This window comes from Clarias gariepinus, chromosome 6, assembly GCF_024256425.1.
Source record: "Clarias gariepinus isolate MV-2021 ecotype Netherlands chromosome 6, CGAR_prim_01v2, whole genome shotgun sequence".
Lineage (NCBI taxonomy): Eukaryota > Metazoa > Chordata > Actinopteri > Siluriformes > Clariidae > Clarias > Clarias gariepinus.
Window position 1 is genome coordinate 4,968,224 of NC_071105.1, and position 21,232 is coordinate 4,989,455.

At 39.9% G+C, this 21,232-nt stretch overlaps 1 protein-coding gene across 1 annotated transcript in view; it reads right to left on the reverse strand.

Moving 5' to 3' along the window:
- slc25a12 (solute carrier family 25 member 12) overlaps nt 1–21,014 on the reverse strand; it is a 30,364-nt gene extending 9,350 nt beyond the window's left edge. The window contains exons 1-8 of the mRNA XM_053498835.1: nt 20,957–21,014; nt 20,195–20,248; nt 11,303–11,448; nt 7,042–7,157; nt 6,301–6,440; nt 5,806–5,952; nt 4,042–4,180; nt 95–188 (exon numbers count right to left, since the gene is read on the reverse strand). Of these exons, the coding sequence (XP_053354810.1) occupies nt 95–188; nt 4,042–4,180; nt 5,806–5,952; nt 6,301–6,440; nt 7,042–7,157; nt 11,303–11,448; nt 20,195–20,248; nt 20,957–20,968 (848 nt within the window). The 5' untranslated portion in view covers nt 20,969–21,014. The remainder of the gene's footprint in view (nt 1–94; nt 189–4,041; nt 4,181–5,805; nt 5,953–6,300; nt 6,441–7,041; nt 7,158–11,302; nt 11,449–20,194; nt 20,249–20,956) is intronic.
- Between the last annotated feature and the right edge of the window lie 218 nt (nt 21,015–21,232).

The window sequence follows — 21,232 nt, forward strand, 5'->3', positions numbered from 1 at the left end:
AAGCACGTGATCAGACATCCAGGTCGTGTAACCAACAACAGTCTTAACCGTTCTGTACGTGCTAAACCATGTGGTGGAGATTATATTATATTACCCAGTTTGAGAGTGGAGACCGGCGAGCTGATACAGGATATCGATCTCCATAGGAGTGATCTGACCAAACTTGTTTGCAGCGTGGACAAACTCCTCTACAGACACAGAGTGAAAATGAGAAACATGGAGAGGTAAAGAAAGTACTGGTTAGTACAGAGATAAATCCCAGGATAAACCATCAACTCATGATAATGAGAAGTAGAGATGCCCTGACTGGAATTGATTCCGTTATGAATTGAGATTCTTTTGACTCCAAAATTCGTTTTTTTTTTTTTTTTTTAACTATTTTTAAGTTTATAGGACAGTCAGCCTCAAATGTACAGAGCGCAGAAGCTTCTGAGTGGCGCAACAGAAACGCATTTTTACAGCGCTAAATTATCAAAAATTTTGGACGTTAAAATCCTCTGATCTGCCTTTTTCTCCAAACTCTGTTGGTGAACTAGTCTCCATTCCCCTCATTACAAACATTTACATAAGTCTCAAACACTAAGTGCAAAAAAAAATTAAAATAATAATAATAATAAATTACATGTGCTCAACATTCGAAGCAAGAGCAGAGTTTTGAGACTTTGGAGGCAAACATCGCCATTTCTTTATAATACGGGTTGGGTCTTGGGTCTCCTGTTGTCCAAGAGGTGGTCCTTCTCGCCCATCACCCTGTCTCATCTCAGTTTTTCATCATTTGAATTTCATGCAGTTAAGGTAACCTCTCCAATTAACCTCCACATCTTGGTTATTTACCGTCCTCCTGGCTCTCTAGGAAACTTTCTAGATGAAATGGACATACTTCTTAGTCTTTTTCCTTCTGCTAACACTCCTCTCACTGTTCTAGGAGATTTCAACCTTCCATCTGATAAACTCCAATCCTCTTTCCTTCTCCCTCTCCTTAACTCCTTCTCTTTAACCCTAAACAGCTGCCCTCCTACACACAAGGCAGGAAATTCTCTCGACCTTGTTTTCTGCCGCCCTTCCCCAGTCACAGATATCACTACTATTCCTCTTCATAAATCTGATCATTACCTGGTATCCTTCACTATAACCCTTCCCATTCTATGTAAACCTAACCACCAAATTGTCTCTTTTACCCGCAAAAACCTTCACTCTGTCTGCCCTTCCTCTGTGTCTTCATACACCCTATCATTCCTCCCAGACCCAGACTCCTTCTCCTCTTTACCACTAGAGACTGCGACTGAAACTTTCCTCTCCTCTCTCTCCTCATCCATAGATCTCCTTTGCCCGCTGTCATCTAAACCAAGGAAGAAATCTTGTCCTGCTCCTTGGCTATCTGATGTACTGCGCAACAACAGGAGAGAATTAAGAACTGCGGAGAGAAGATGGAAGAAATCACAGCTTGATGCAGATCTCATCTCTTACCAGACTCTTCTTTCCAAATTCTCATGTGATGTGACTTCTGCCAAAACTACCTTCTTCAGACAAAAGTTGGAAGCGTCTGCACATGATCCTGGCAAACTCCACAACATCTTCTCCTCACTACTCAACCCACCGACTCCTCCTGCCCCTTCCTCTCTGACTGCTGACGATTTTGCCACATTCTACGATGGGAAGATTGTAGCAATCCGCCAGTCCTTCGCTCTCAACCAAAGTCCTACGGCAGAACCTCAGGACCTTTCCTTCCCTCCTTTAGCAGATTTTTCCAACTTGTCATCTGACGAGATTCAACAGATCATCTCGTCATCTAACCCCACCACCTGTTCATTAGACCCAATCCCTTCCACAATGCTCCAGGCCATCTCACGTGACCTCCTTCCCTTCACCACAGCCATCATCAACCAATCCATATCATCTGGTCATGTTCCTGCCGCTTTTAAGAAGGCGAGGGTTATTCCCATCCTCAAGAAACCCTGCCTGGACCCATCAGAAGTTAACAACTATCGCCCGGTATCACTGCTCTCTTTTATTTCCAAAATTCTTGAAAGAACGGTTTATAATCAAATGTCTCTTTATCTCTCACAGAACAACCTTAATGACCCAAACCAATCTGGATTCAAAGTGGCACATTCCACAGAGACTGCCCTTCTGTCAGTCACTGAGAAGCTCCATGCTGCTAGATCTGCTAAACTTTCATCTGTCCTCATCCTCCTGGACCTGTCAGCTGCATTTGACACCGTGAACCACAAGATTCTATTATCTATTCTTACAAGCCTTGGAATTTGTGGAACAGCGTGGCAATGGTTTGCTTCTTACCTTAAAGATAGGTCATATGAGGTAACATGGAGGGGATCTACATCTGCCTCACGTAGACTCTCTACTGGTGTCCCGCAGGGCTCAGTACTTGGTCCTCTTCTGTTCTCCCTCTATACCCGGTCTCTTGGTAAGGTCATATCATCGCATGGATTCTCATACCACTGTTATGCAGACGACACACAACTTGTCCTCTCCTTTCCTCCCTCTGACACTCAGGTTTCCACCCGGATCTCAGCATGTCTGGCAGACATCTCATTTTGGATGGCTGCTCATCAGCTGAAGCTCAATCTCAGTAAAACCGAACTGTTGTTTATCCCTTGTGACTCATCTCCAGGTCAAGACCTTGTGATATCCATGGACAACAACCAAATCACTCCCTCAACCACCGCCCGCAATCTTGGGGTAACCGTGGACAATCATCTGTCATTTTCCCCACACATCGCTAACCTTACTCGCTCTTGTCGATTTCTTCTTTACAATATCAGAAGAATTCGCCCATTTCTTTCTTCACAGGCTACTCAGGTGCTTGTTCAGTCCCTTGTTATTTCAAGACTGGACTACTGCAACTCACTCCTGGCAGGCCTGCCTCTGTCCACGATTCGTCCTCTGCAACTGATCCAGAATGCAGCAGCACGACTCGTTTTTAACCTTCCCAAGTTCTCCCACACCACCCCACTCCTCCGCTCCCTGCACTGGCTTCCTGTAGCTGCCCGCATCAAATTCAAAACACTGATGCTTGCCTACAAAGCCAAAAATGGCCCAGCACCCACTTACCTCTCGCAGCTAATTACACCACGCACTGCACCACGTTGCCTCCGATCCTCCAGCACTGCTCGCCTCATCCCACCATCTCTAAGGGATCGAGGGCGGCATTCATCCAGGCTCTTTTCTGTTCTGGCACCTAGATGGTGGAATGAACTTCCTCTAGATGTCCGTACATCAGAGACTTTGACTATCTTTAAACGACGACTCAAGACTCATCTGTTTCTCCAGTACTTGGACTAACCCCCCTCCCCCCCCAAAAAAAAAAAAAAAAAAAAAAAAAAAAAAAAAAAACTCAGTTGTGTTGGACTAATGGTACTTAGTTATTAACTTAGTTAACCCAGTGTAAGTATGTATCCAATGTTGTAAACATTAAAGCACTTTTTGTAAGTCGCTCTGGATAAGAGCGTCTGCCAAATGCCTAAATGTAAATGTATGTAAATGTATAATTCTACAGGCGGTACAATCTGGACTATTTACACTTTTTCAATTCTGTGTGGTAGGAGTGAATTATTTGCCAAGTTTGTTTAAAAATTATAATTATGCCGGATGACGGAGATACGCACTGCTCAGTTAAATGTTGAACTCTGTATTTTTTGCAGAAAAAAAAGTTAGTTTATATTGTTTAAATGCTGCACTTGGCTCTTAATTGAGAAAACTGAATGAAAGTAACGCGTTCCTTATAAAATTACTCACTCATCTTCTATACCGCTTTATCCTGTATTCAGGGTCCGGAGTACCCAGAGGAAACGCGTTACATTTAATTAATCATTAATCTTTTTTAAAAAGTTTTATAATTGTAACAAAATCAGGGAAAATGTTCAGGGAAAAAATCTAATTGGGATATTTATAAAATAAATAAATCGTGATACTTCTAGAATTATAATTTTAATCAAATCAGCACTGACGCATCATAACGGGGATTAGTGACTAGTGATTCCCCTACTCCCTATTACACGAACACACTGTACGCTCCTGTACCTTTAGTGACGAGCGTGTCTTTGCGGCTGCCGGCGAGCGTGCTGTAGATTTTCCGTATGAGCTCCATGTTGTTCAGAAGCGAGTTGAAGGCGTTGAAGTAGGAGAAGCTGACCATGTGAGAGGTACCGCTGCCTGCTGCCTGGAGATGACAAACAGCACCGCAACAATCAGCTATGTCCACAAATACAAACAATTTAAAATGTTTAAAGCACTAAACAGTCTCTCATGCTGTCTTTGTCAGATAACTCCTTGATATCACTGAGCGAAAACAGAGGTCGAGAAAGTAAACACAAGACTATGAATGAATGTGGATCTACTTTCCTAAATAATAAATCTAGTACAGTGAGTCTTCAACATACAAACAGTTTTTCAAGTCTAATTTGTCCTCAAGTCCAACAAACATTGTTTAGGTATTGGAATTCTAACATATTTGGTTTTACACAGTATAACTTCTTAGCAGTACCAGCTTCATCGCCGATGCTTTTACACCCTATGCATGTGACAATGTACGCAGGACATGTGATCTAACTGCTGCGATTGAACGCATGTGTACGTATCTTCGAAAAATTCAGAACTGGAATGTTCATATGTAGGGGACTTACTGAATTAAAGAAAAAAAAAAAGGTGTTTGATTCAGGCTTGGGGTGACAGAAAATCCATATCCATGTCTATTTGGCGTTATAAAAATTAGATTCAACTGTTTTTCTTATTGAGTACATAGAGCTTATGCAAGTGACTAGAACAAAAAGTGCATTTACTTTATTGATGCTGCCACATTCCCAGTCTTGCAGAAGTGAACCAGTATACTGTAGCGCTGATCGACATCACCTCAAATCAATATCATGTTTAAGTGAACATTTTACCATTTTGATCTGAACCATTTTGTTGTCACTGAAAAGGTTTTGTAAATATTCTACTAAAGCTGAGATATGCATTTGATTTTTTTTTCTTCATTTTTGTTAAACAAATAATTTTGTTATTTATCTGAGGTAATGCAGGTTACCCAAGACCTGCTACAATCAGATAATTTGTAAAATGTTTTTTTAACATAAAAAGAATTAAAAAGAGGGAGTACTAACTTTTGAGCATGACTGTAGACTGTTTTGAAATCAGCTTCTCTCTAATAATGTTAAGCATGTCACTATTAAATCAGCAGGTTAAACATGCAGGTGTGTGCTGTTAGTCACGGTGAGAGTGGAGGCTAAAATGACATTTACTTTATATTGTCGTCCTGCAGCTCTGATACAGAACAGGATATTAACTCTGGCATATCACATGAGCATTTTATTAAAATTACAACCTTTGACCCAGTATGGTCTTTAAAACAACTAGTCTAGAGGATGTAGCCTGAGATAGAGCAAAAGTTTATGAACTCAGCACAAGAATCAGGCAGTCTAACAACCCTGTAGTGAGAGTAAAATAAGCATGATGGACTTAAAGACAAATCAAATGTGACGTAGCTGCACAAACTCTGAAGGGAAACATACAACACGCTAAATAGAAAACATTTTCACGACTGCAGTTACACTAAACTTTAATTTATCTACATCACTGATAAATCTAATATATAGAACAATCTAGCTCTAGTTAGTTAGAGCGTCATTATGGTACAGTACAGTGTGTCAAATTTACCTCGCATGGAAATCTCATGGGCCATAATAATGAGTGTAGATTTTTAATAGGGTGTTGGTTCTCGTAAATTTACTCTCAGTGGACTGACCCAGATTACAAAGAACATCCCTAAAAATACACACACACACTTACTGAGACCAGATTCTCCTCAACAAAAGTGGTCAGCATGTGGTGTCTGATGGTGGACATGATGTCACTGAAGTCCAGAGCGGAGATCATCCCGGTTTTGGCTTTGTCTTTCTGTGCGAACGCCTGCCGTGCGTGCTCCAACTGCAGCTCCTACAGCAACAGGACAGGCACAACAACTAATCAACGTCTGAAAAATGAAATACGTGAGAGAGAGTATTGACGAATACAGCAAGCCAGAAAAAAGATAATAAGCGAAAACAAAGAGAATAATGATTTACAAAAATAACCCACACCCACCTCTACCTGTACCCTCATAAAAGCCACACCCATCCCAACACTCAACTAAGCCCCACCCATTCCTGTGCCCCCTCAATTAGCCACACACATTCCCACACCCTCAATAAGTCACTCCCATCCAAACACCCTCATAAGGCCACACCCATTCTTGTGACGCCAAGTAAGCCACACACACTCCCCCACCCTATAGTTGCACAGTACCTGCAGGAACTGGGTGAACTCCAGGTAGTTGAGGTGTTTGGTTCGGTCGTGGCCGAAGTGAAGGCGGATGAACTCACAGTCCCAGTTGAAGGGGATGTGGTGATGCACCGTCGTCTGGCTAAATATATCACGCACATTTTCTAGACAGACAGGCAAAATAAAAATTGATAGATAGCCAAGGAGATAAAAAAAAAAACAGATTGAATGACCGGGAAGAAGAGAGAGATAGATAAAGATAAAGAATGAGTTAAAAAAAAAAAAAAAAAAAAAAAAACAGTACACACACAGTCATTTATTACGTTTACTACACTTTTTCTGTTTCGGAATGAAATTAGAATGTGTACGTCATAAAATAAATAAAATAAAAATATTTATCACTCAACAAACTGCTCAGGTGAAGTGATACAGCATGAGACTGGAACATGGTGTTCAGCCAAGATGCTTCATGTCAATAAAACAAACAACAAAGTGTGTGACAGATATGTTCCTGATCAGATAGAGGTCAGGTAGATAATAGGATAGAGATAGAGAATAATTAAGACACAAGAATGAAAATGCGACATCACTGTAAGCTTTCATACGACAACAAGTAAATAACACATTAGATGTCTAAATGGCCTGAAGTGGTTACAGACAGGGTGCTGTTATAGAAGATTTAAATCACAGAAACTCCCGATAGTGAACTGAGTACGAAGTTGTGAAGTGAAACAAGGACACGAGGAATGAAAGGCAAATTATTACCGAAGGAGATGTCTCCGGTCCCAGTTTTATCGAACAGCTGGAAGGCAACGATGAACAGAGCATCTGGGACACAGAGTATAGACTCAAAGGCCAGAAACTCCTGAAATGAAATCAGCCTGTGTGTTGAAACAGAGAGAGAATAAGAGTTTATTACTACATACGGGTTAACAGTGAGCCAGCTCTTGCCTGCAAAAAAAGTAAAGTGGAACCTCGGGTTACGAGCATAATTCGTTCTGGAAGCGGGCTCGTATTCCAAAACACTTGTAAATCAAAGCACATTTTCCTATAAGAAATAATGGAAATTAAAATTATTCATTCCACAGCCCAAAAAAATAAATACATACAAATAATTACAACAAAATATAAAGTAAAAATAAACTAAATTAACCTGCACGACAGATAAGTGTTTCCATTTATGCACACAGGCGCTGTGTGTGTGTTTTTTTTCTCTCTCTCCTGCGCTGCTGAGTGTGTGTTATGTGTGTGCACGAGCGTAATTTGACACCGTGCCGGTTGTATGTGAGTGAAGCACCCCCTCTCTGTTTCACACACACACACTAAAGGCAAGAGAGAGAGAACCTGCGCAGTGTCAAATTACACGCGAGCATACACAACACACACTCTGCAGCATAAGAGAAAAAAAAAAAAAACTAACAGTAAAGGCGAAAGAGAAAGAGAGCGCGCGTGTGTTTGTGTGTGAACCGACGCGGTTCACACACAAACACACACACTCAAATTATGCGTGCACACACGTAACACACTCTCTGCAGCGCAAGAGAAAGACAAACACACACACGGATGTTGATTATAGCAGTAAGAGACGAGCACTAAGACCCAGCAGGGGAGATGAATACCTGCAGCGCCAGAGAGAGAAATTTTTTTTGTCTCAGTTGTGATGACGCAAAGCTCGGAGTCAAATTGAGAAGCGTATGCGTTATACACGATACTCGGTGCTCGTAAACCACGACAACGCTCGTTTTTTTAAGTCAAAATTTATCAAAAATCTTTGCTCGTCTTGCGGAACACTCGTAAACCGCCTTACTCATAACCAGAGGTTCCACACTGTATTTGGTCAATAACAAAATTTCATCTCATTACTGTATTATATACCCTTTGTTGGCAATGACAGAGATCAAACGTTTTCTGTCTTATTAGAAAATGAAAGACATACATACTCGATAGTTCAGGACTGGAATTTCCTACAAGTCTACCCGAGTCTCCAATAACTACCTGGACTCCACATTAACATCAATCAACATCGACTGTTATAGCTGAACTGGCTGCCGTCTAACACACAGTATGAATGCAGATTAATTCCTGCTTTTTGTTTCACCCAGATGCGGATGGGTTCCCTGTTGAGTCTGGTTCCTCTCAAAGTTGCCACTGTTGCCCTCAGCTTGCTTACCAGGGACTATCTGACCATTTTGATTCATACACATTCACATTCCATACAAACTTAAATAATTCTTTTGATTGTGTAAAGCTGCTTTGGGACAATGACAATTGTTAAAAGCGCTATACAAATAAAATTGAATCGAATTGCATTGAATACAAGACCACTAATGATCTCCCTCGATCTGGGGCTCCATGCAAGATCTCACCCGGTGGGGTCAAAATGATCACAAGAACTGTGAGGAAAAATCCCAGAACCACACGAGGGGACCTAGTGAATGACTTGCAGAGAGCTGAGACCAAAGTAACAACGGCTATCATCAGTAACACACTGCGCCGCCAGGGACCCAAATCCTGCAGTGCCAGATGTGTTCCCCTGCTTAAGCCAGTACATGTCCAGGCCCATCTGAAGTTTGCTAGAGAGCATTTGGATGATCAAGAAGAGGATTGGGAGAATGTCATATGGTCAGATGAAACCAAAATAGAACTTGTCATGTTTGGAAGTGAAAGAATGCCATATCTACTGAGAAGCATGGAGATGGAAACATCGTGCTTTGGGGCTGTTTTTCTGCAAAGACACCAGAACGACTGATCCATGTAAAGGAAAGAATAAATGGGGCCATGTATCGTGAGATTTTGAGTGAAAATCTCCTTCTTTCAGCAAGGGCATTGAAGATGAAGCGTGGCTGGGTCTTTCATCATTACAATGATCCCAAACACACCGCCCAGGAAATAAGGGAGTGGCTGCGTAAGAAGCATTTCAAGGTCCTGGAGTGGCCTAGCCAGTCTCCAGATCACAACCCCATAGAAAATCTTTGGAGGGTGTTGAAAGTCTGTGTTGCCCAGCAACAGCCCCAGAACATCACTGCTCTAGAGGAGATCTGCATGGAGGAATGGGCCAAAATACCAGCAACAGTGTGTAAAAACCTTGCAAAGACTTACAGAAAATGTGTGACCTCTGTCATTGCCAACATGGGGTATAACAAAGTAGTAAGAGAAAATTTACTACTTACCTACTTGGTTATTCACCAAATACTAATTTTCCACCACAATTTGCAAATAAGTTTTTTTTAAGTTCATAGTTGAAATATACCCATGATGAAAATTACAGGCCTCTCTCACCTTTTAAACTGGGAGAACTTGCACAATTGGTGGCTGACTAAATACTTTTTTGCCCCACTGTAGCTTGCTTAATTAGTTATTTTTTTACTGTTATTATAAATATAATTTAATTCAGATTATCAAGTCACTGTTGCAGCAGATGCGACTTAGTCATAGTAAACATGAATGTTTCTCAATAAAGGGGTGCACTTACTTTAGCAGTGTTCTCTTTGTGCACTAATGAGATTTGTGGTATAGGAGTGTGTGTGAGAATTATACTGTGTGTATAATTCAGATGTGCGAGATTAAATAGCAAGTTAATTAAGCTATAGGAGACAGGAAGGAGCTGAGAGAGAGACATTACTTTTGTACAGTTTCAACACTTTACACGTACTCCTGAAACACACTGCAAGAAACAGCACAACATGAAGCAGCAGAAACGGGGAATCTCTCTCTCTCTCTCACACACACACACACACACACACACACAATAAAGTCAGTGATGTGACCAATACACATGTCCTGATATAAACATCTGCTAGTCAATAACGACCACATGTTAAGCAAGATGGCGGACAGGAAGAGACAGAGCCGGAGCACAGACAGAATAAGTGAAGAGATGACACTGACGTGAGAGCACAAAGCAGTGAGAACGAGTGGAGAGAAGAAATGGAATGAAACCACAAAGAGGATGAGTGGAGAGACAAGGACAGGGCAGAGAAAAAGACCATGTTAAAGATGAGGGCACAGACAAGACGAGAGGAGAAACAGGATGGAGGTGAGACAAAGAGTATAAGAAAGGAGGCAAGCCAATAATAAAAAAAAACTAATTACAACAAGTTCTGTCGTTCGTAAGTTGGATTTGTTCTTAAGTCGAATTAGTTCTTAAGTCTGACAAAAGTAAATCTAGTACGCCTTTGACACAAATATACAATGTAAAGCATACTGATCCACTTGACTGAATCGGTCCCCTTTTCCCACACTGCCATTATGTGGCCAAAATCTGTAACCACGACTATGGTGTACTTGATCTCTCATTGTCGTCTCTGCGCCTTTAAACACGAAGGCGAATCCCGGATGCTATTTTGCATCAGCGCGGTTTTCCACTGTATTGGACCGGGAACTCTGTTTTGTCAAGCATTTAGGATAATGTTAAGGAAATTAGGATTATTTACCATCAGGACAGCTTTACAGGACGGGCATTTTCTATTATAGTGCACCCGGACTAATTCAGTGAAACCTGAGTCCGGCTCATTTTTTTACAGGAGTGAGTTTATCTGCCTTTTGGTTTTTTATACATTTAATTACACACTGAAAATATTGTATAAAATTGTAAATATCGGTATCTGGTGCACTGCAGTGTCTATTTCTTGTACAATACACGTGAGCAACACGATTTGTTCGCATCGACGAAAGTTTGTAGTTTGTGTCTGTGGAAATTCATAAATCAAACGTCCGTAAGTCAGAGATTACCTGTACGGTTGGGATCGCAGAAATGAACAATTGAAAGAAGAGGAGATGAAAATTACTGCGCAAAAAATTCATGAGACCACAGAGAGAACATGATGAGACCAAAGGCAGAAGATGAAAAAAGAAAGGAAAAATATAAAAAGATTAAAACAAAGAAAAACTGAAAGACAACACAGAGATAAAAGCAGAGAAAGGAGCAGAGAAGAAATAGGACCCCAAAGAGAACGAGATGGCTGTAAGAGGACAGACAAGATGAAAGGAGAGAGAGAGATGAGACAGAGGCGTGTCTTGGTCTTACCCGTCCTTGGTGGTATCTGCCACTCCGGCGAGCAGCTGCACAGTTTTGGGGTTGTGATGGACTTGTGCGTGGAGGCCCAAAAACTTCTGCACAAAGTCACTGGGGGTCATAAAACGCTCGCCTTCCTTATCCACAACGCTGGCATACTGATACACAAACACAAACAAACAAACAACGTAAGGTAGGCTGTCTTGTTTCTGTTGTTTAATTTAGAAACACTTTTAACTTAAGTGAAAACATCCTGAGGAACTGCTGTGTCGCTGCCTTCATTCCCCTCCCGTAACAACTAAACACTGCTTCTAAACCACACGGCTCAGTCTGCAGTAACACTCGTCCCAAAACAACTCTGCTGGCGCACTGCCCAGGTCACCTGAGACCAAGTCGGGTGCGCACACGGAAACACACACACACACAGTGTGAGAAAGAGGAAGCCAATGAATCCCGCTGTATGCGCATGCAGATTTGCGTGTTATTAGCTGAAAGAAAAGAAGGTGCGACTCTGCACTCCTATTGTGCTACATGGAAATTACACACACACACCCTGCTAAAGCTCATCTGTAGACAACTTTATTCATCCCTCAAAAAAATTAAAAACATAAAAAGTGTTACTAAATATATAAAAATATGACAAGAACGTCCAAAAACAATTCTTGTCCACAGTCAGCTGTGTACTGTGTACAGACAAAATAAGTTTATTCACTAATTTAAAGGTTAGGTTATATCTAGCTATTATGACCAACTCCATTCTGTTGAGTTTCTGTCTGCTGAAGGTCTTTAAAGGGGTCATACAGGCCTACATGCACTTTTTTAAGCTGTTTGGACTGAACTGTGTGTTAGGAGAGTGCGTACACAACCACTCTACGATGATAAAGAGCCGCCCAGTGGTTTTCTTTTCATTTATTACAATAACATGCCCCTTCTGAAATCAGGTCAATCGCAAATGCCTGTCGATGTGACGCCACACCGCAAGAGGCCGCTCCTACACTAGTTGATTGACACTGGTGTTTTAGCAAAAACCCGCCCCGAGTGAGAAGAAGCTATTGGCCATTGTTTTTCGCCGCTGGAGCAAAATGTCGCCTAAGCGAGTGTGTTGTACAGTTGTTGGGTGTAATAGCGAACACAGCAATCGTCATTCACTACCGACATCTGAGCCGCTGAGGACGCAGTGGCTGAATTTAGTTTTTGAAGCTAACGTCCACGCCGATCTACCTAAATGCGTTTATGTTTGCGCTAATCATTTTTCAACAGACTGCTTTATAAACGCGGGTCAATATAAAGCAGGTTTTGCTACGAAGCTGCTCCTAAAAAAAGGATCTGTACTAACTTCGTGTTCCTGCTTCATCTTCACCAGGCTTGGTAAGTGTAATTCCTTTTTCTATGAATCTTTGCAGATCGCCTTTTTAATAATCACGATGAATGCGGAGTGTAAGTTAACCCTATACTCTCATAGAACATGGTTATGGCTTTTTCTCTGTGTACATCCGTCTCTATATAATCCCTAATCGCCCGTTTATAATAAACAATGCATTAAGGTGATTGTCTAGTTGCAAACTGTGTACGTAGTCGGAAAACTATATTATGCTTACCTTTGTTACGTTAAATGGTTTATAACGATGTCTGTCAAAGATTAAGAAGTCATGTAAACACATCGCGTTTGTATCTCTCTCAGTAAGCTTCTCCGCTTTTGTTGTTGTTGCTCGCGGCAGCGTAACAGCCTGTTAATTCATGCCCATGCAGTGATGAGAAAAACAAATCGAGTTGATGCATGTCCATTCTTTTAATTTTTGCGTTGTCAGGCGATATTACAAACTTCCGCGTAGGTTCCGTACTTAAATTAAACCAAAAACTACTTAAGAAAACAGGCTTATGCTCTATATTCCAACGTTTTTCAGTTTGGACAGCATTACCCACAAAGCACTGCACTACACTCCAGTGGCTATACCCCACGTGTGTTGTGAAGACACGCCCCACAGAACAGACAACCCCCTGGGATTTCACTTTAGTTAACATCAAGTGAAATATTGACTTAAAAAAATAAAAATTAAAATTATCGTGGAGCAATCCCCTGGTACGTAGCCATGTTCTTATGCTTTTTTTTAAAGCTTGCTTCGGGACTTTATTCTAAAGCTGTTTTATACATGGACAAAGCGAGAGAGCGAGAGAGGGGTTTGGCCTTGTCCCTGTCCTGAAACACAAATCTAAATTGACCTCCTCACTGTACTTACACAACATTGGTAAACACTTGTTTATTCACAGAACAAAAAAAAGGTATACAGGCCGTAAGCCAAAGCCCTAAATAAACACAAAGTAAATACATGATCCTATCACTGACCGCCATGTGAGCGATATGATGGGTACATGCACCGATACATCACTGAGCATGAGACATCCACATGCTCTAGTACATAAAGTACATAAAGCCACAGTGAGGCTTCTGTAACAGAGGGAATAAAAAAAACTCAAGAAAACAGAAAGCGAGAGCATGCTAAAAGTTTATATAGTTAAAGAAAAAAGCAGGAAACCCTGACAAACCCTGGGACTTTTATAAACCGAGTCATGCTTAAATATTATTTTTCTTCTGAGTTACACTTACGGACAACATATCTGTTCATCACAAAGAGAGCAATTATTATGTGACACAAGCCACAAGCGATTCAATCAACTACCCTCACGTTTTACTTATGAACGGACATTAAAATGCAGAAATATTAATGAAATTATAATTAATAAAATTTTATATAATAATGTTAAAAAATATATCTTTAATAATTGTGTTATGTAAAAACTTGACAATTTTTTTTTAAATCATCTTATCATGACAGGTCTCAGACTATTAGATGATTATGAACCGCTGACAAACATCACCCCTTTTTTATTTTTCACTGTGCCATTATTTATTTAACTAAAATAAAACAGAAAAATAATAATAATAATTAGGGCAATAGTATGATTTAAAGGCTTGTAAATCCACCTTAACAGCAAATTGAGGTAATTATTTCCTGTATTTCCTGACTTTATTAGGCTCACATTAATGTGGTGGAATTTTGCCTCATCCTATTTTACAACACTACTTCAGTTTATTGAGGTGTGTGTGTGTGTGTGTGTGTGTGTGTGTGTGTGTATATATATATATATATATATATATATATATATATATATATATATATATATATATATATATATATATATATATATAGGGGATGCACCGAAATGAAAATTCTGGGCCGAAAACGAAAACGAAATTTTTGGATGCACTTGGCCGAAAACCGATACCGAAACCGAAAATGGCTTCATTAAAAAAACATGTTTAAAATATTTTCTTTTTGTTTGTATTAAAAAAATGTTGCATATTGCAACTTTGCTGTCCTCATCTGAAACTTTGAAGTGCTTCCAAACCGCCGACATACTCCGTGTTTGATGCGTAATGACAGCACGAATGAGACGGGAGGATGGGAGAGGCGTGGCGACAATTTCGGCTTTTATTTTTTGGCCATTGTTTAAAATAAATAAATAAATAAATTTCGGTGCATCCCTAATATATATATATATATATATATATATATATATATATATATATATATATATATAGAGAGAGAGAGAGAGAGAGAGAATCAATTAATCAAAATCAATGGCTGATGATTAGCAGCACATGCCTGTAACGACGTGTTTTGTTTGTCGTTCTTGTTAAATAAATGATGGAACGTGAAAAAAGTTCTATGTTGCCATAAGTATAAACGCATGTGCTTTATTTTTTTCCAATGTACCCGAACACAAGACCACCCCGGCCCGAGTTGGGAAATCATCACACGATGACGACAACATCTAAACAACAAGCAGATTAGATTAGCAGGTAATTAGATTACATTCTTTGTGAACTTTGCTCCCCTGCAGGTGATCATTACAAGCTGGATATTTATGTCTCCTCTTTCAAATTGTGAAATGACATAACATACTGCACAAGCTTCAACATTATTGTTCAAAAAACAGCAAGAGATGTGTGTCGGACTGTGTAGTGCGCACTTTCAGGATCAAGTGAGCCATTTAAAACTGATTTCCTAAAACTAAACATGAAAAGATGTGATTGTTCTCACAATGATCTAGAAGGTCCAGCTCCGTCACATTCAACAGTGAGAAGAATAGACAGAGACAGTCACAGAGAGCGCGCGCGAGAGAGAGACAGACATGAAAAAAAATAGAGCGAGAGAGACAGACAGAGAAAGATAAAGAGAGAGAGAGAGACACACACAGACAGACAGAGGCAAAGAGAATGAAAAAAACAGACAAAAAATAAGAGACAGACAAAGAAAGAGAGAGAGAAAAAGAGACAGACAGACAGGGAGAGGGAGATAGTGACAAAGAACAAGGGGGAAAAAGAGAGAGGGATAGACAGACAACGAGAAAGAGACAGACCAAGAGAGAGAGAGAGAGAGAGAGAGACAGAAAAAGAGCGAATTAGAGAGAGAGACAAAAAAATGAGAAAAAAGACAGACAGTGAAAGGGAGAGAGAGAGACAGAAAGAAAGAGAAAAACACCTGTAGAACAAGAAAGCAAATGAACTAAACACAGTAAAGAATAAGATATATTAAACACCAAAAGTAAATACAAATAATATAATTATGATAAAAAATGATTAAACCAAGATAAAAGCTAAAAAAATCACTAATCACACGCATTTATGTAGAATTAACATAAAAAACATGGCAGTATGGACCTCTGCAATTATTTAATTACACAAGACTGAAGTTTATTACAGATAATTTACATACGCTCTGGAATTTATGCCGCTATTTAACCATAATATTTCTTAACACATCATTTTGAGGTAAATAAATATTGGAAAACATCCTCCTAACGTGATCATTAGTGCCTTGATAAGTACATTTGAATAACATTTATAAGTACATTTATTATTTATAAGTACATTTGAGTAAATTTAATAGTTAAATACTGAAATTGATTTTACACAGTTGCAATGTGTGTCAAAATAGTCACTGTACAAGTTTTATTTTATTTGTTTATTTTTTTTTAAATAAAATCGCGCAGACCGTAGGCATTTATCCTCTGTGAAGATTTAGAGTTCAGCTTACGATTCCTGATGTAAATGCAGGTATAAGGTTTTAACCTACGCCTCTAATACATAATACCACCAGCTTTTACACCTTAGGGCATTTAATACATGCAGACTCGCAGGATATAAAACTCGTCATTCCTGTTGGTTACCTTTTCTCCCCCAAAAAGGAAAAGATTCACCTTTACACACGCCTAGGAGCGAAAAATACCAACAAACTAGAAAAGAGCTAGAAGTCTTGCAGGAAAGGTTTAAACTAGAGCTGGGCGGTATGATCAAAAATTTATATCACGGTATTTTTCAAAGTTATATCCATGTCACGGTATTTGACGTTTTTTTTCCCCCCATGCATGATTAGGTGTTAACCCCATTTCCTAATAGGTTGGAGAATAATTACTGCACTTTATTGGCTTACAGTGACCGGACTAGTATTTGTAAAGTTAAATAAGTGAAATGTTGGAGCTGAAGTCACTCGACAAGAAACAACTGTGACATGATCAGAGTATCACCTCACAGTCGCTAATGGAACAAAGGTACAGACTCAACATACAAGCACCATGTGCAAGCATATGTGAGACAGGGAAGCACATTGGCTGCTGGTCATCTCAGGGACACTGATGGTATGATAATACCGCTCTTTACTTATAAGAAGGACTGATTACTTGAATCTTGATTGAGTTACTTGAATCTTGATTGAGTTACTTGATGTTTAATTAATTCACTATAGTGCTCATTGCTAGACAAAGAGTAACTAATGTTATGCTGTGATTGTTGTTTAAGTGTTAAAATGTATTCACAAAAAAATGTAGTACGATGTGTATTACATGTCCTTTAAAGGATTATTAGAATAGTATGTTAGAAGCTTGAGTAAATAAGTCTGTGTTGCATTTGTTTAAATTTTATTTAACTGTTTTTTCTTAGAAGTAGTAATTTAACTGTTATTTATCAGGAATAGTGATGTACCCTTTTTGTTTTTTTCATTTATGTAAGGTTATCTAGCTATCCCTCACTTAGTTAAATCCACTTTGAATGATTATTGTGTAAACTGCAAAGCTGTCAGACACAAAAATTTAAGTGATTCCAGAGTTGATCCCCATGTCCTCTGTAGTTGGCTATGGCTTTTTTCGAGTTTGAAGCGGAGGCCGATGTGCAAATTCCCAGATAACTTACAGTATTACCCCAGGTTTGATTGGTCTCACAAAATGCTGCTGTTCACAAAGAGGTGACAGTTTCACTTACTAGCAGTCAAAATACACAACACTTTGTGTAAGTTTTGCAACTTGAAAACATCTTTAAGCTGGCTACAATGTAAACAAGCAGTCCCCTTAGTAAACGCATCTTTGAGTGACGTCAGACGCGTTTTGTGTCACAGTGCCAACTTTATCGTTACCTGCAGATGTGGAAAAGGATGCAGATCTAAGTTTCATGCATTCTTCATATTCCAGGACATGTTTGTGGTAGAGTTGGGGAAGCAAACTGCTTGTGTTGCTTCCTGCGGCTACAACTTTAGCTCGACAACATTAACATATGATGGTTGATTTTTTTTAAAGCCAAAGTATTTTTTACACAACCGACTCCTCTTTTCGGAGGAAGTTCCTCGTTGTCTGTGACATTTTCTTCGTCCATGCTGTTCACCGCTCAACACACATAGGCCGCGCTTCCACCGCTTTCATGCAGACGCATACAGCTTGTTTGGCAACCACTGCAAAACAATCCCCCTCTTAAACAATGTCCCGCGGGACGTTCCACCGCTCTGTGTTCCCGACACTTTGTACGCACACGCTCATCGGGTATATGAAAAATGAATATAATTTTTTTTTTTTTTTTTTACACCAGTATTCGGTATGAAAAGGTATCCTGCCCAGCCCTAGTTTAAACATCAGCGGACTCATGACCTGGTCAAGCCGGGCTTTCTGAAAGACAACTCTGCACTTAAAATCTGTGGAGAAACAACAACCCTCTCATTTCATGTCTAGACGAGCTGATGCTCTTAGAGGAAAGTTAATAAAATCTTAATCGTGTAATAGATGAACATAAATCTGAACGCTTGTTAGACTCAATCAAGGACGTGCTAACTTTTACTTTATACTGAGCAGACCTCTGTTCAGCGCATTTCTTAGGATGTACAAAATATTATAAGCCTACACAGAGGGACTACACTAAGGCACTACAGCGTTCCACAGAAAGGCATTTATATTTACATTCTGCCTGTGATTTGGGTTTCGGCTTCTCACACTGAAGTGACTACACAGGGAGTAAGATAATGCCTTCTAGGTTGTATTTATGACACCTACATACCTGGTGCTGTATTTTTGACACCTACATACCTGGTGCTGTATTTATGCTTGTGCGTGCATGTGTGTGTGTCTGAAAGATCAGGGGAGTGTATAATGCAAAAATAGTGACCAGTGGTGTTAGTTGTGTGCTTGGGAGGACAGAAAAAAGGTCATAAGTTCAACACTCAGCGTAGTCAATGCGCAAGGCCAATAAAGTTATACAAAAATCCAAAAATATCACAGCATGATACTTCTGAGATACACAGTATTTATCATGAAATGTCATAATATAGTAGTTTGTGAAGAAATACCTGCTAAACAATATCGCTGCATTTTAAAACAAAGTATATTTCGAAAAAAAAAAATTTTTTTTAATGGACGCTAATTAGGAGGGGGGCAAACAGCCAAATTTCACATGCACAACCATACACTGTGACCTAAAAAAGGAAACAAGAGAGGCAAAGTCCAATAGAAAGGAATTTAAAACCTGCGTGCTCAATGTGACATTTAGTTTTGAGACTTTAAAGGCATTTGAGGCCATAAAAATTATTTACTAAAATAATCCTACAGGTGGAAGACAATAAACCACTGTATTTACACATTGACTGGTGATTCCTGTCTCTACTAATCAGTCCTAATCCAAGAACAGTCAGCAAGTTCAGACATTATTCCACATGCTGCCTCACAGAGGCTGATCCTGACTCTGGACAAAAAAACAAACAAACAAAAATCCTTGAAAACTAGAGAAATCAAAGCAGGATGAACAGACAGGTGAGAACTGACAGGATGTCTAAATGATCTCAAACAAAAAGCACGACACAGACCAGAAGTCCTGAGGTTTTGGTCCAACTTGGTGGAGAAAGTTCCCGGATGCATCTTTAACCATAGCAACCGGCTCTACAGGGGTGCTTGTTAAATCCTTAAATAGCGTAACATGACACGCAGGTTTTGTGTATCATTTTGCACATTTCTTGCACTGATTCTTGCTTTCATTGTTAACAAATGGAAATGCAAAGTTGATGTAGTTTGTACTGTTGAACCCCTGACCCTAAAGCCCCTAAACCCTGTCTGCTCCAGGGGTGCTCCATACTGGCAGACCCTGTGCTCTGACCCCAGCTTCCTAAAAATAATTTCACTGTGCTCTAAAGTAGATGTGACAAATAGCTGAATCTTAAAACTAATCTTAAATATGGTATGAATGGAAGGATGTGTTTAATGACAGCGAGATCTCTAGGAGCTGTTGAACAAGTTTGAAACAAGCTTGAGTACTATTAAGTGACTCAGAGAAAGCACACAAATACATAATCATGATGCCCTGAACAAAATTTTTGTCTTTTCAATGAAACAGCCATGCAGAAGACCCAGGTTTGATTTCTGTGCAACACCCAAACCCCAAGCAGTGCTAGTCCCACCAAGCACGGTTTATAAAACAAGAGCGTTGTGCGTCAGGAAGGTCATCCGAGGTTAAATCTGTGCAAAAGACTTACGACAACGACTCTGATACGATAAAAAAAATGACACGATGAAGTACGTCTTTAAAAATCTTACCTTTTGAAAGATGCCTTTGAGCTCGTTGGGGTCGGCCCTTTTGGTTGACTGAACCTGAAAAGAGAAACGAGCAAATCTCTACGTTAGACTGCTGTAACATTGTGTGGTTTTGAGCTTGTCCCTGATGTTAAACACACACACAGTCACTGATCACCTTATAGTCCTTACTGCTTTCATGGACTCAACCTTCAAGCTAGAAATCCTAACAGCAACACATCAAGGGCAACACACACACACACACTTCCTGCATCTGAATGATCTTAAAGGACGCACCTTCAACTGGAGGGTAAAGATTTATCAGGATCCATCAACAACTTAATCAACACATGACATGTCAAATTACACTAATTATGCTTATCATAATCATCATTATTAGTCACGGTGGGAGTGATGTGACCAGGAATTAATGCCCTAAAGCCATAAAATCAGGGTTTAAACCAGAAATGCACATTAACATTCAAATTACTAGGATGTATATTCACTGTACTAATAACAGTTTACAATTTAAATAACGTTAACGAGTCTGAGAGCTCAACGGTCCACCGGCTAACGGCTAACAGCGCGCGGAGTAGCAATGAAAAAGAAGAAAGCATGCTAACAAGCTAGCCGAAGCTAAACTAGACACCAGGAGGAAAGTATTTACACCCCCAACCTCTATCTAAACACTTAAACACGCACGAAAAGTCCAAAACAACCTGCAAGCCGGCAATAAAAGCGTGCTTTTTCCCCCTAGATAAAGCGGGTGTGTAAAGCCGGAGTCACCTTGGCCGCCATGCTGCTTCTGACGTCACTCGGGCAGAACTGGCAAGTTGACGCATGCGCAGTGCTCTCCGCCGCCGGCACAGTATAGAGAGGTCGCTTTGCCTCGCCACTCCTCCCTACTTACCTAAGTGCCCTTCCACACAGGGTGGTGACTTTTATGTAAAAACTTTCACACCAACGTGAAACCACCTTAATAAAAAAGGTGTTTATAAAGGAGTATTATATCCCTGTTATACACCACCGGGGAAAAGGGCGTGGCATCATGATCCTGCCCCC